The 14,776-nt window shown below is 35.8% G+C and overlaps 1 protein-coding gene across 4 annotated transcripts in view; it reads right to left on the bottom strand.

Moving 5' to 3' along the window:
• RIF1 (replication timing regulatory factor 1) overlaps window positions 1–14,776 on the bottom strand; it is a 59,657-nt gene that overhangs the window by 10,650 nt on the left and 34,231 nt on the right. For all 4 annotated transcript variants that reach the window (XM_044242057.1, XM_044242060.1, XM_044242059.1 and 1 more), the window contains exons 21-29: window positions 11,212–11,311; window positions 8,311–8,575; window positions 6,891–6,933; window positions 5,919–6,121; window positions 5,265–5,364; window positions 2,465–2,584; window positions 876–1,027; window positions 419–499; window positions 282–336 (exon numbers count right to left, since the gene is read on the bottom strand). In XM_044242057.1, coding sequence (XP_044097992.1) covers window positions 282–336; window positions 419–499; window positions 876–1,027; window positions 2,465–2,584; window positions 5,265–5,364; window positions 5,919–6,121; window positions 6,891–6,933; window positions 8,311–8,575; window positions 11,212–11,311 — 1,119 coding nt within the window. The remainder of the gene's footprint in view (window positions 1–281; window positions 337–418; window positions 500–875; window positions 1,028–2,464; window positions 2,585–5,264; window positions 5,365–5,918; window positions 6,122–6,890; window positions 6,934–8,310; window positions 8,576–11,211; window positions 11,312–14,776) is intronic.

Here is a 14,776-nt window from a genome sequence, read left to right as displayed (position 1 = left end):
GCTCCACCAACTGAGCCACCCAGGCGCCCAGATTTTCAGTATTTTGTAAATATTCCAAAGGTGGTGACAGATGCCCATTAATTTGTGTTTCTAATTATAAATACTTAATAAAGCAAAAACCCGTTTATTTTAAACAGATACATTCACATACATCCACAAACACAGTAACTACAATTTTGCCAAAGTATATCAGTTAGAGTTATGAGATTATGCAATATATCTTAAAATTAACACAAGAAACTTCATAATGGAATAATGATTCTAAAAACCCCCAAATATACCTTATATATCACCTTGGTATCTTCCGTTGATTTTTCAGTTAGAGGAGGAATTTCCCTGAAATAAAAATGTATAAATTAAAATACTGTTTTTAATTAAAAGTTAGAAAGTCAGTTACTTCAACAGCTTCCATACTTACATGGACTCTTCCTGGGTATACTGAGAAAACAAAGTGTCTTGTGAAACATCCAGATTATTATACATGACAGGAATATCGTATCTGAAAAAGATCTTACATAAATAACTTCAAAATGTGATATTCCTATAATTAGAAATTAAACTTAGATTTGTACATCTACTTATCTTTTAAGAACAATGTAAAATTAAGGCTTAGATATTTATTTTCCTCAAAATCATTTTTTATTTTTTCCAACACTACCTCCATTAAGGAGTCGGCTATAAAGGCATAAACATGTAGTAGGTTACTAAGTAACCATTTTTATTATAAAATGCAGCCATGTACGATGTATCTTTTTGGCATTAAAATATAGCATATATTATACATAGTATTTTAGTTCTAAACAAAGTTACAGTTATACTGCATGAAATCTTAAGTGGAGTACAGAACACCCAATTCAAGATAAAAGGCTACAAACCTCTTTGTTTTGAGTACTTCTTTCTGATGTTCTGTTAGTATTCTTTCCTTTGCTTCTTTTCCTTCTGGAGGTATAAACACGAAATCAGTAGACTTTTCCTCTTCCAAAGGCATTTCACTCTTTGTTTTTGTAGAAGACGGTTCTAATTTCAACTGCAAATTTATAAAAGGCAAATGTACATTTGAGTTTCCAAATTATTTTCCAATACTTCAATCAATCTCTACTCTAGCACTCTATAAACTTATTCAATAATGACTTAAGAAGTTTGAAGTTCAAACCTATTGGATAAGTTAATAATTAGTACAATTATCCTTGGTTAATAGAACAATGCCCCTCACTTTCTGCTTCTAATCAAGATTCAGAAAATAAAAATTATTATGCCTCTTTATTTATTTATTTTTTAAAAAGATTTTATTTATTTATTTGTCAGAGAGAGAGGGAGAGAGAGCGAGCACAGGCAGACAGAGAGGCAGGCACAGGCAGAGGGAGAAGCAGGCTTCCTGCCGAGCAAGGAGCCCGATGTGGGACTCGATCCCAGGACGCTGAGATCATGACCTGAGCCGAAGGCAGCTGCTTAACCAACTGAGCCACCCAGGCGTCCCTATTATGCCTCTTTAAAAAGTAGGCAATTTACCAACAAAGCATAGCATACCAACAAAGCATAGACAAATATGTTTTTCAGGCCAACATACAGAAATCAAGTGGTTTGGCAAGAGAATGTATCAGCAGCTTTCAAACTGAAGCATAAACCAAGTCAAAACTGAGTAAAAGTTGCCAATATAATACACGTTCCATAACAGTAACACTGGTACTGTTATTTTTACAAATTTTCAGTGCAACTGTTTACATTTCTACTTTATAACTGAAACAAGACTTGTGTTGAGAGTCATTCTTCAAAAATAGTATTTTTTTCTTTCATTTTTGCCAAGGCCATGGTTTCAAGATTCTAGAATTCCCTCATTAGAAATCACGGGGAGAAAATTACTACGTGAAAATTAGTTACTGGCAATTAGTAAGATTAAGGTTACTAGACTTGAGGCCAAAAGAGGTATCTTACCTAAGTGTTCTCTTTCTATTCAGTAACAGAAGTTCTAAAATGTTCTTATGCTACCTATGCTATATTCATACCTAGATTTCATTCTATCTCAAGGGGGCTACTGCCTGAATTAACTATACTTAATGGATGCTACGTATTTTTTCTAAAAGATTTTATTTGTCAAAGAGAGCATAAGAGGGGGAGCAGCAGAGAAACAGACTTCCCACTGAGCAAGAAGACTAATGTGGGACTTGATCCCAGAAACCTAGGATCATGACCTGAGTTGAACGCAGACAAGTAACCAACTCAGCCACCTAGGCCCACTTGAATGCTACATATTAAGCACACTTTAGTAAGAATGAATCCATTCACAAAGCTTCTAGACTTCCACGCTAACTTAATAGTCTTTTTAGGTCAAGCTCTATTTTTCCCCTTTAATTCTTTCTATTTGGCCTTTAATCACTTTTTTTTTCCAATTAGAAGCTGTATGTTTTCCAACTACCATCTACTTTAATATTAAATTACAATTAAATAAAAGTTTGGAAATACATACTTTGACTGGTGGTTTCTTATTTTCTTTTGCATCCTTTGTTTGTGCCAGAAAAGAATCTCTTTTTCCACTTGATTTTCTTTCCATGCCACTTATCTTCATATTTAACTGTGAATTTTCTGTCTGTTTTATTAAAAATGAAAGTTTTTAAGTACAAATGTTCTATTTCTCCTTTTCGTGCTTTGAAAATTTCAGTATACTAAAATACTCATTTCAAGTATCAGATCTCATTATTCACTTATTAAAATCATGTCAAAGAAAACATGTCTAATTTATTAACAGCAAACAGGTTTGGCATCTCTAACTCATACAGTAGCTACTTTGCACCATTTTTATAAATTTTATGAATTCTAATTATTTTGAGAATTTTACACATTGTAAAAATAAGATACACAAATAAATGCTAAAAGTCAATCAAATTAATGAACTCAAAGACCCCTCCTATTACTGGGAATATTTTTAAGAAACAATCACATTCATTAAACTTTAAATATCATATAAGGAGGCATGCATGATAGAAAGTACTACCTATCATATCCCTTTTATTTAGACTTTTTCAGGATGAATTACACCAAACAAGTCTCCACAAATCTAATTATCCGATAAGGAATTTTATTTTGGCCAAAAATGAAAACTAGAGTGCTTAAGTAACTGTTAACTTTTTTCTCTCATAGGTTCTAAACAATGAACAGCCAAGACTCCATTTGTTGTTGAGTGGGAAAAAAGTTGTGTAATAATGTCTACCTCATGGGAATGTAATACCCATACTTTTACTCCTTGATCAGACAGTAATTATTAGCTAAAGTAATCTTGTTCCAAATGGGTTATATGATAGCAAAGATGTGTTTTTCTGACAGAAGGAATGAGATTTGCTGGAAAAGAACTGAGAAAATGAAGGGCAACTCTTGCTTAGACACAGACTAGTAACTATTATTCCTGGTTTACCTAAAGCAACACTTTACCATTTATTTTAATAATTACATCTACAGAGGAAAATACACAAAATGCTATAGTTCAAAAAGGTTCATTAATGAATAAGAATCAGAGACTATTTAACTGAGAATCTATGGTGAAATTTATTGCTCTTCTATCAGAAAATTATTTTAGGCCAAAGGGCAAAAAAATATCTAAATAAACAAATGAAACTACATCAAACTAAAAACCTTTTGCACAGTGAAGAAAACCATCCACGAAATGCAAAGGCAATCTACTGAATGGAAGATATTCATAATACATCTGGATGAGGTGTTAATATCCAAAATACATAAAGAACTCATGCAACTTAATATTTTAAAAAATCCCAACTAAAAGATGGGTAGAGGACTTGAACACATCTTTTTTTTTTTTTAAGATTTTATTTATTTATTTGACACATGGAGAGAGATCACCAATAGGCAGAGAGGCAGGCAGAAAGAGAGGGGGAAGTAGGCTCCCCGCCGAGCAGAGAGCCTGATGCGGGACTCAGTCCCGGAACCCTGAGATCATGACCTGAGCTGAAGACAGAGGCACAACCCACTGAGCCACCCAGGAACCCAACTGAACACATCTTTTACTGGAGATATAGAGGGCCAATAGGCACATGAGTATATGCTCAATGTCACTATCATTATCAATGATATGCAAAGGAAAAATCACACACATGACATGGGACTATTATGGAAAAGAAAAAACAAGTACTAGCGAAGATGTGGAGAAAAGGGAACCCCTATACAACTACTGGTGGGAATATAAATTGGTGTGACCACTATGAAACACAGTATGGAAGTGCCTCAAAAAATTAAAAACAGGGGGCACATGGGTGGCTCAGTTGGTTAAGTGACTGTCTTCAGCTCAGGTCATGATCCCAGGGTCTTGGGATGGAGTCCGCATTGGGCTCCCTGCTCAATGGGGAGCCTGCTTCCCCCTCTCCCTCTACTGCTCTGCCTGCTGGTGTCTCTCGCTCTCCCTGTCAAATAAATAAATAAAAATCTTAAAAAAAAAAAATAAATAAACACAGAACTACCATAGAACCCAGTAGTTTCACTTCTGCGTATTTGTCCAAGGAATACAACCCCACCAATTTGAAGAGATGTTCACCCTCATGTTCACTGCAGCATTACTTAAAAAAAAAAATCAAGACATGGAACAACCACATACACATTGAAAGATAAATGCATAAGACAAACACATACAAAATCGACTATCACTTGACCATAAAAATGAACAAAATCTTGTCATTTGTGACAATATGGATCAACCTAGAGGGTATTATGTTAAGTGAATATCAGACAAAGACAAATACTGTAGGATTTCTCTAACATTTGCAATCTAAAATGTTACGTGAACAAACAAAGCAAAACAGACTCAAAGACAGGAAACAAACTGCTGGTTACCAGAAGGGGGATTGGTTGGGGACATATGAAATTGGTGAAGGGGATTAAAAAGTACAAACTTCCGGTTATAAAAAAGAAAGAAGTCATGGAACACTAAGTATAAGAATACAGTGGGTAATATTGCTGTAACTCTGTATAACAGATGGAAAACTAGACTTATGACGGTCATTTCATGATGTATAAAAATATCAAATCACTGATGTACATCTGAAACAGGATACTCTATGTCAATTAAACTTCAATTTTTTAAAAGTGTTTAAAGCTAGGAAATGGACTTCAAAGAGAAACCCTGTATCATGACGCTCTTATGCTCCAGTTTTACGCACTTAAATCACGTCAAAAAAATTTCTAACATTTTGCCTTTTACTAATCACACTGCAATCCAATAAATGAAGTGCTCAAATATTCAAAAGTAAAAAACCTCAACTTACTGAATCGGAGTATGGTCCACTGGATTCCTCCGTAATGTCAACATTTTCCAAACCAGGTAAAAGCAACAGAAATTTCTGTTTGGCTTGTCTTAGTACTGGTCTTTAAAAAAGTACATAAACACACACACCTTGAGTCAAGCAGTACTGGTGAATACTGGTAATATGTTAATAAGAATACTTTAACCATAATTTTAGAGTGCCAAAATACATCCACCTTAAAGACTGTTTTTCATTCTACATAAACAAAACTGGGACAAATGTAGAATATTTAGTTTTTTGCTCACCTCTTCAGTTCCCAAATATTCTTCTTTAAGAAGTTTCCCAATTTTTATTACATAAGATTCTAAGCAAAAGTAGACTATTAAACTCTTGTGTACACATCACCTATATTTAATAACCACCAATTTCTTGCTTTTTATATTTCTTTTATTAAGGAAAATTTAATACTGCTTTTAATGTTCCTAAAATCACGGTTACTCTCAGGACCAAAGTCAGAGGTCAAGTTATGTTTAATAACTACCATGTTATTCCCAGTAACATTTCAACTGAGGAATGTTCTGCAATAATTCTTCCAAATAAAAATTCGTATTAAAACCAGAATACCAATTTAAGCAATCACAGTAACTATATAAAATAGTTTTGTGGTTAGCATACTTTAACTCTTCAGGGTAAGTCAACGTTGTCACTTTAGCAAACGTGGCATTCCAGAACTGAGCACTTTGTTTTCTAATCTGCTTATTCTTGTGCAAAAATATTATGCATAATAATGGAGAGATCTGGTCAAGAAGTTCGCTGTCATAAGTTCCAGTGTAGCTGAAGTGTAGACAAGCAATTATCTCTCCCAGTAGCTTTTCTAACTAGGAAAAAGGAAAATTTTATTACCAAAAAAAAATGGAAATGTCCTTTTAAAACAGGAAAAAATAAAAGCACAAAACATACTAAACAACTCAAAACACGTTATTATTTCAATTTTTTCAATTAAAACTTTTTTTTAAAGGTCCCATCTGTCTCCTTAAATATGTGATTATAAACTAACAAATTATCAGGTGAATTTACTGTGATTATTAATACAAGACTGTGATTTCAAACAATCTTCCATTAACAGAAAAAAATTAACATTTTCTCATGAACAGAGAGTAATAGTTAACTACAGAAGTTTTACCTATAAAATACTAGGAACCAATTAGCCTTGTGTATAAAGGGCTAAGATAGGAGGTGGGGAGCTGTACGAATTTAAAGCAACATTACTGAACCCTTCTTTAAAAACTACGTGCCCATGTCATGTTATTAAATGTCCATTAAAACTGTAAGTATAGGGCGCCTGGGTGGCTCAGTGGGTTAAGCTGCTGCCTTCAGCTCAGGTCATGATCTCAGGGTCCTGGGATCGAGTCCCGCATCGGGCTCTCTGCTCAGCAGGGAGCCTGCTTCCCTCTCTCTCTCTGCCTGCCTCTCCACCTATTTGTGATTTCTCTCTGTCAAATAAATAAATAAAATCTTAAAACAAAAACAAAACTGTTAAGTATAATCCTTTTACAAATCAGAACTATGTACAGGAAGACAATTACCTAAACCCTAACATTTTTTTCACCATGAAAATATGTTTTATAAACAACCGTCTATTTTTACCTTGTTGCTCATACAACTATACACTTTAGGAACTTCATCAAGCCTGGGAAGAAAAACACAAGAGTACCACTTATATTTCAGAAAGTTAAACCTAAAAATATGTAATGTAGCCATAAAAATGAGACATGTGTAGGGATATAAAAAGGTGCCCAAGATTTAATTTTAAAAATGTCAAATTATCTAACAAACAGTAAACAAACCTATCTTTTAAAAAATGAACCACGGCGGGGAGAAAAAAAGAGCCACAGAAAAACATTTAGAATAGATCTCAAAATACTAATATTAGTCACTTCTTTCTGTACCTCTTTAAAAAAGCATAAATTAGGGTGTCTCAGTGGCTCCGTGGGTTAAAGTCTCTGCCTTCGGCTCAGGTCATGATCCCATATCTATCTAAGATAGAGCCCCGCATCAGGCACTCTGCTCAGCAGAGAGGCTGCTGTCCTCTTTCTCTCTGCCTGCCTCTCTGCCTACTTGTGATCGCTATCTGATAAATAAATAGAATCTTTAAAAAAAATTTAAAAAAATTAAAAAGCATACTTTTAAGCTTAAAGGCTAAAAGATGCACAAAAAGCTAATAAATTTGGGGTTCTACTTTGTACTTTTATCAAATTTGTTCCTAAAACTTTCTCCATGTATTTAATTTATAAAAGACAGGCTATTATGACTGAACCCCATAAGCTTGCTAGAAGAAACATCGATGAATCCTTTCAAATTGCTTTTTAAAAAAAGTTATGTTATTTGGGACTTTTCATGGTTCAAGGCATTGCTTATTTCGATTCAAATGGAAAGGATACTGTAAATTTTTACAGGGTAATTCAGAAATTTAAGTACATATACCTTTTGAACCAACAATCTGACATCTAGGACCTCTTTCTGAAGAAGTAGTGGCAAACGTGGACACTGTTATGTATACCAATATGTTCAACTATAATACTGTTAAGTTAGGGAAAAGGCTAGAAAAACATTTATGTCTGCTAAGAGGAAACTGGGTACAAAGATTTATGGAACCCTCTGCAGACATCAAAGAGAATGAGATTCTTAGATGAATGGTACAAGACGCATACAGTATTTTAAGGGTATACCATATACTTAACCACCAAGTAGCATGTCAAATATGCTTCATATACATCGTAAATATAACAGGTATGCTTGTTTGTATTATCAAATCTGAAAAGGTATGCACTAAATTGAAAGACAGGGTTGAATTAGCACAGAAAACTTTAAAACACCCAATTTCTAATTATTTATGTATGATTTGAACTACCTTTTTAACAAATGCAGTTTAATATAGTACCCTCTTCACTAAATGGTAACAATTACCATCCGTAACAAGAAGCTAATGGGAAAATGACAAAAGTTTGCTACCTACGTCTAAAGACATTTAATTTAAAGCTATTACATAGAAATTCTAAATACTTACTTTAAGTTTTCATAAAATAATGCCAGAGGTCTTGTTAATGTTGCAAATATTTTTCGGATCATAGAAGGCAAAGAAATACGTCCAAGTACATTAGAAAGAATACTGATGATTGAGTTGCCGACAGTGAGGAGAGTGTCAGAATGTACTTCCTTGAAGCTCAGAGTGTGGAAAGAATAGATCACTCTCACAATAAGTTTAAATAAAGAGGCCAATTTCCCTAGAGGTTCCTTCTTCTTTTTGGACCAATCTGAAGGTCTCTGTGGTGCTAAGATAAAATTGAATTTATTAAAAACTCAAGTATTTTGAAAAGTGTTCTATGTCTTTATAATTTATACCATTTAAATGAAAAATAATCTATAAAAATGACAGATACTTCTAATATACATGTTTCTGTAGAGTGATACCCACAAATTCTAAAATGATACACCACTAGAGTTAAGTATCACAACACTGTCTTTAAAACTGAAGCAGAGACAAAGAAAAACTATTAGGCAGATCTAGAAGAAATCCAGAAAAATGAGTATTTTCTCTAAGGAGTTGTGAAATGCATTTCAAATGTTTATATTCTGAATTTCAACAACTGATTTGTAAGAAAGTACTAAGTTATAAGACAAGGTCCATGGAGTGCCTGGGTGGTTCAGTCACTTAAGTTTCTGACTCTTGTTTTAACCTCATATCATGATCTCACTGATGGTGGGATCAAGCCCTGTGACAGGCTCTGCACTCATCAGGGAGTAGGCCTGAAGATTCTCTCCTTCTGCCCCCCGACCTCCCCAACTCACATGCAAGTGCTTGCCGTAAAATAAGTAAATTTTTTTTTTTTTTTTAAAGATAGGTTCCAAAATTAACTTTAGATGTCACAAAACTTCCCTTAGAAATCATTGCTCCCTAGGTCATCTATAATAAACTGAACCCTACAAATAACACTCAACAAGTCACAGATCCAAATCCTCAGAAAGACTGCAAAGAAAGCAAGCCTAGATTTGAAGAAAAAGATGTATCTTTTTTTTTTTTTTAAAAAGATTTTATTTATTTATTTGACAGAGAGAAATCACAAGTAGATGGAGAGGCAGGCAGAGAGAGAGAGAGGGAAGCAGGCTCCCTGCTGAGCAGAGAGCCCGATGCGGGACTCGATCCCAGGACCCTGAGATCATGACCTGAGCTGAAGGCAGCGGCTTAACCCACTGAGCCACCCAGGCGCCCCAAGAAAAAGATGTATCTTAAAAGGACTGACTTTTCTGTGTAAAAGTCATTTTTAGATCCTGTCTCTTCGGATACCTACCTACAGGGATAAACCCACATTTGTCAAGAAAATCACAGATTTTTAAAAATTACCTTTCCTTCAAAGAATCTATTCTCTTAGGGTAAAATATCTCAGATTTAAGAGAAAACTCTAAATCAGTGCTTGCTGATGAAAAATACCATGAGGTGAAATAAAAAACAAGTGTTACCAACAAAAGGAAGTTAACCTTCTTCCCTAGGGAATGGCCACTCAAAAATTCCAGGCCAGTATGCTAAGGCTGAGGAGACAGCCATGAATCACGTGACACATATCCCACACCTGTCTACTCAAGAGGATCCAGGAGCAGTGACATCTTAATAATAACGAACAGATCTCAGTTTCTAAATGCCATCCATCCTCAGCAAAGGACCAATGTTCCTTGGAAATATGGTTGGTTCCAGGCTGAAGGATGAGAAGTACAGAATGAGCCTGATTATCTTATGCCAAAGGGCTCAAAAAATAATGGAAACACATGAAATGGTCATACAGGCGAACATAAGCACAAGTATTAATAACAATGAATTATAAACCACTGAGTAACAAAAAGCCAGTGATAAAAATAAAATAAGGTAGGGGCACCTGGGTGGCTCAGTCAGTTAAATGGGTGACTCTGGATTTTGGCTCAGGTCATGATCTCTGGATCTTGAGGCTGAGCCTCAAGTCCAGCTCTCTCCTCAGCAAAGTCTGCTTGAGATTCTCTCTACTTTTGGCCCTCCCCTGCTCACACTGGTGCACTCTCTTCTAAAATAAATAAACCTTAAAAAAATGTATCAGGGACAAACGAAGCTATACCTTACATCAGGCTGTCATTTGCACCTGGAAGTGACTGGTGCCTAGTACTGCTCAACAGCTATAGAATGCGGTATTTTTTTTAAGGCCCCAAAGTGGGACGTGAACTCATGACCCTGAATGTAGAATGATTTACCGTGAAAATATGAGATAAATATCAGGGACAGCTTTTAGAATTAATGTAATTAAAGACAAAGGAGACAAACATCTTGATATAATTCAATATAATCAAATGAAACGATGTGAACTGCTCTGGTAATCCTCTTAGTGCTTTAGACAAGAAGTATTAATGGACAATAAATTCATGGGTGAAAGTTTGCTTAGAAAAAGGATATATACATAGTCTTAAAGAACCTGCCACAAAATATTAATTACTCATAGGTACTTACTTATAATAGAAAACCTGGCAGATACTGTCTTAAACAACCAGTAAGTGTTAACATCACTAGTAATGGGACTAATAAGAACATTCAAAGTTTCCTGCCCAGATAATTCCTTGCCTATGATGGAATAAGTAAAATCACTCATATTAGGCAGTCTGTAAATAGAATACTACTGATCGTTCCAGGTTATACAAAGGAAGAAAGATATTTGTGTGACAGAGACAAAGGGGAGAGATCACAAGCATGTGCAAGAACAAGAGCAAGAGCATGTGAGCTCACAGCATATCAAGGTTATACAACATAGTTGTAGGACAACCACATATGACATAGTTATACAACATCTAAAGCAGGTAAAATGAGGTCAGAAAAGATATTAGGATTTGATCTCAACAGTTTAGACAGTTGAGTTTATGCAACAGTGGGTGAACAAAGTAAAAAAGTACTTACATTTAACTTTGGGCTGATACTTAATATTGTATGGTGAGAAGTCAATGCAATCAATCATTACAGTAACTATGTGAATGATCCTATCCAAGAACAACAAATTCTAGGAAAGAACAATTAAGTATTTTATTAGAAACTTTCAAATACTGGCATACTTTCCAAAAATAGTAAGCATCAACAAAAAATATGACCTTCACTGCCATATATAACATGTAAGGTATATGAATGAAGTATACAGTTATAAATATTTCCTAGTTAACCGCTGTGCACCAAGAACCATAATATTTGTTTCCTGACATTTAAGGAAGATAATTCAGTCTTAAGATGCCCCCTAAGACTCAGCATATAAAACTAGTAAATTGAGAATGGAAGAGCAAGGTTCTCAATTAGATTCTTTATCAAATTCTTCATGAAAGATTTTTTTTTAAGTTTTTTTTTTTTAAAAGATTTTATTCATTTATTTGAGAGACAAAGATCAGTTAGGCAGAGAGGCAGGCAGAGAGACAGAGAGGAGGAAGCAGGCTCCCTGCTGAGCAGAGAGCCCGATGTGGGGCTCAATCCCAGGACTGAGCTGAAAGCAGAGGCTTGAACCCACTGAGCCATCCAGGCACCCCTCTTCATGAAAATGTTAAGTGTTCATTAAACCCAGGGATAAAACAAAAAATGAAGTTGCTAAGGTCCCTCATATCCTTTTCCTCCTCCTCCTTCTGAAATCCAACTGAAATAAAAAATTCACAGAAGCATACGAGATTCCCTAGAAAAACTTTTTTTTTTTTAAGATTTTTATTTATTTGCCAGACAGACCACAAGTAGGCAGAGAGGCAGGCAGAGAGAGAGGAGGAGGAGGCAGGCTCCCTGCTGAGCAGAGAGCCCGATGTGAGGCTCGATCCCAGGACCCTGGGATCATGACCTGAGCCGAAGGCAGCGGCTTAACCCACTGAGCCACCCAGGCGCCCCACCTAGAAAAACTTTTTTAAAGGCAGGGAGGGAAGACTAAAAAAACAGAACGAAGGAAATCCCAGCACCAATTCCAAAACAGTGAGCTTTCCTAGCAAAACTGAGTAACAGGAGACATACTGAGAGTTCTAAGAAAAAAAATTAATTAAAACAAATATTGAAATCAAAGATCTAGAAAACAGACATACTTCCTTCTCCCCTATTCTCCATTACTAACCACTTTTCCAGTTCACTGGACTAATACATATCTGCCCCCCAAAGACAACCTCCTCAATGAGTATTATGGGCCAGGAGGAGGAAAAGCAGCAGTGTCCTAGTTAACTAACGACAACTATGTGGAAAGTCAGTCCAGATGACAATCTATATTTTCATGTAGAAAAGCTATCAAAGTTCCAGTGCTTCCTCCTTGCTCGTAATTTCAAAGTAAAGGACACTTCCAACTACAATTTGCTATCAAGACTGGAAAAACGGCTCTCTTTTCAGTTAGGAAATGCATTCCAGCTACCAGTGTCAACCTTGATCAATAAACATGTACAATCCTATCTTTGGTTGCTGGGGTAAAATGGTTATTAATTTTAAAAAGGGATATAAATATTAAATTTGAATGGATATTCAAATTTGATAGATGAATAAGTTTCAATAGTAGTATCTGAAAGAAGCTAAGGATTAAAACACAGTCCATTTCTTATTCAATATGAAATTAAACATACTAATTAAAAAACACTCCCGTATTTACTTATATGCTACAAGACACAGAAAGGTTAAAACATAAAGTAAGTAGAGAAATATATACAAAGAAAATCCTAAATCCATATAATGGAAATACATGTAATAATTACAATAAATGAACTTAGTTAAATACAACATGGATGAACCTTCCAATTGAAACATTGAGCCCAAAAGACACACAATATGACTTTACTATAAAATTTACTATAAAAGGAATGCTGCTAAACAAATGTATGTAATATACAGATGTGGGTGTATAGTAAAAATATTTTTATTCGAAACAGATTTTCAAAAAGTTAGGACAGTAATTCACTCTTAGGGAGAGGAGGGCATTGTGATTTAAAATGCATGGGGGGGGGCCTGGGTAGCTCAGTGGGTTAAAGCCTCTGCCTTTGGCTCTGGTCATGATCCTAGGGTTCTGGGATCGAGCCCCGCGTCGGGCTCTTTGCCCAGCAGGGAGCCTGCTTCCCTTCCTCTCTCTCTCTCTGCCTGCCTCTCTGCCTACTTGTGATCTCTATCAAATAAATTAAATAAATAAATAAAATGCATAGGGGACGGGGCACCTGGGTGGCTCAGTGGGTTAAGCCTCTGCCTTCGGCTCAGGTCATGATCCCAGGATCCTGAGATCGAGCCCCACATCAGGCTCTCTGCTTGGCAGGAAGTCTGCTTCCCCCTCTTTCTCTGCCTACCTGTGATCTCTCTCTCTCTCTCTGTCAAATAAATAAATAAAATATTTCAAACAAAACAAAATAAAATAAAATAAAATGCATAGGGGAGCATCTGAGGTGCTGATAATGCTCCTTTAACTGAACTGGGTGATGCCTACAGAAATATTTCTGCATGATAATTTGTCAAACTGAAATGTTTTATGCTATTTTCTTTGTAAGTTTCTCAGTAAGTTAAAAAAAAAAAAGATTACAGATTCTGAAAAAGATGTGAGCATATTGTATCAGTTAATATCAAGTTGGTAAAAAAAAAAAGGCAGCAAAGAGGAACTAATTACTATGAATTCATAAAGTCACAAAATAAGTAAGACAGTGTAGCATTAAAATATGTAATAAACATTTTCAAATACATCAAATTCACAATCAGGGAGATCCTTTATTAAAGCACTCAGAAACAGGAAATAAGGGTAGGATGGTAGACTAGGAAGATCATTTCATCTCCAAAATACACCTAAGATCATAACCACATCAGTACAAATAATCCAGAAATGACAGAAACTGGCAGAACATATTCTTCATGGCTGAAGGAAGAAAAGTGGCCACACGGCAAATAGAAGGACGGTAGAGATAAGCTTGGGGATCAAGCTGGCTCACAAAATACTCCCCAGTAGGGAGAGCCACTGCAAGCACAGAGAAGGAAAGTAGCAGACCCTACCCCAGGCACCAGGAAGATGAATCCCTGTAACATTTGGCTCCGTGTGAGGCTCAACACCTGGAACTTTAATAAAATCCGCTGGCTAAGCCAGGACTACCAGCAGAAATTGAGTCCTCCACCTTAAGGGGACAGCAACAAGAATACAAACAGCATACAAACAACCTCATTGAGATACAGCACAGATACAGCAGTCTAAGAGATGCCTGGGGTACAAGGGAAAAAGACATTTATAACTAATCCCCAAACAAGTGCTGGAGGAATAGGGATCTTTAAGAGACTCATCCAAAAACAAAAGCTGGCAGGTGTAATTTCACTCCCCAATGCCCAGCTAGATACATGGACATGTACAGGAACTAGATCGGCACGATACTTTCCATCTCACCTGCTAATGGCTTGCCTTGCCCCACACAACAAATGTATGAAACACCCTGAAGCACCAGGTTCTAGTGAAGAGGGGACACTGTTACTGCAGGGCACTACAGGACCTCTTCTTCATATGGCC

This window comes from Neovison vison, chromosome 3, assembly GCF_020171115.1.
Source record: "Neovison vison isolate M4711 chromosome 3, ASM_NN_V1, whole genome shotgun sequence".
NCBI lineage: Eukaryota > Metazoa > Chordata > Mammalia > Carnivora > Mustelidae > Neogale > Neogale vison.
This window is presented reverse-complemented; position numbering and strand designations above follow the sequence as displayed.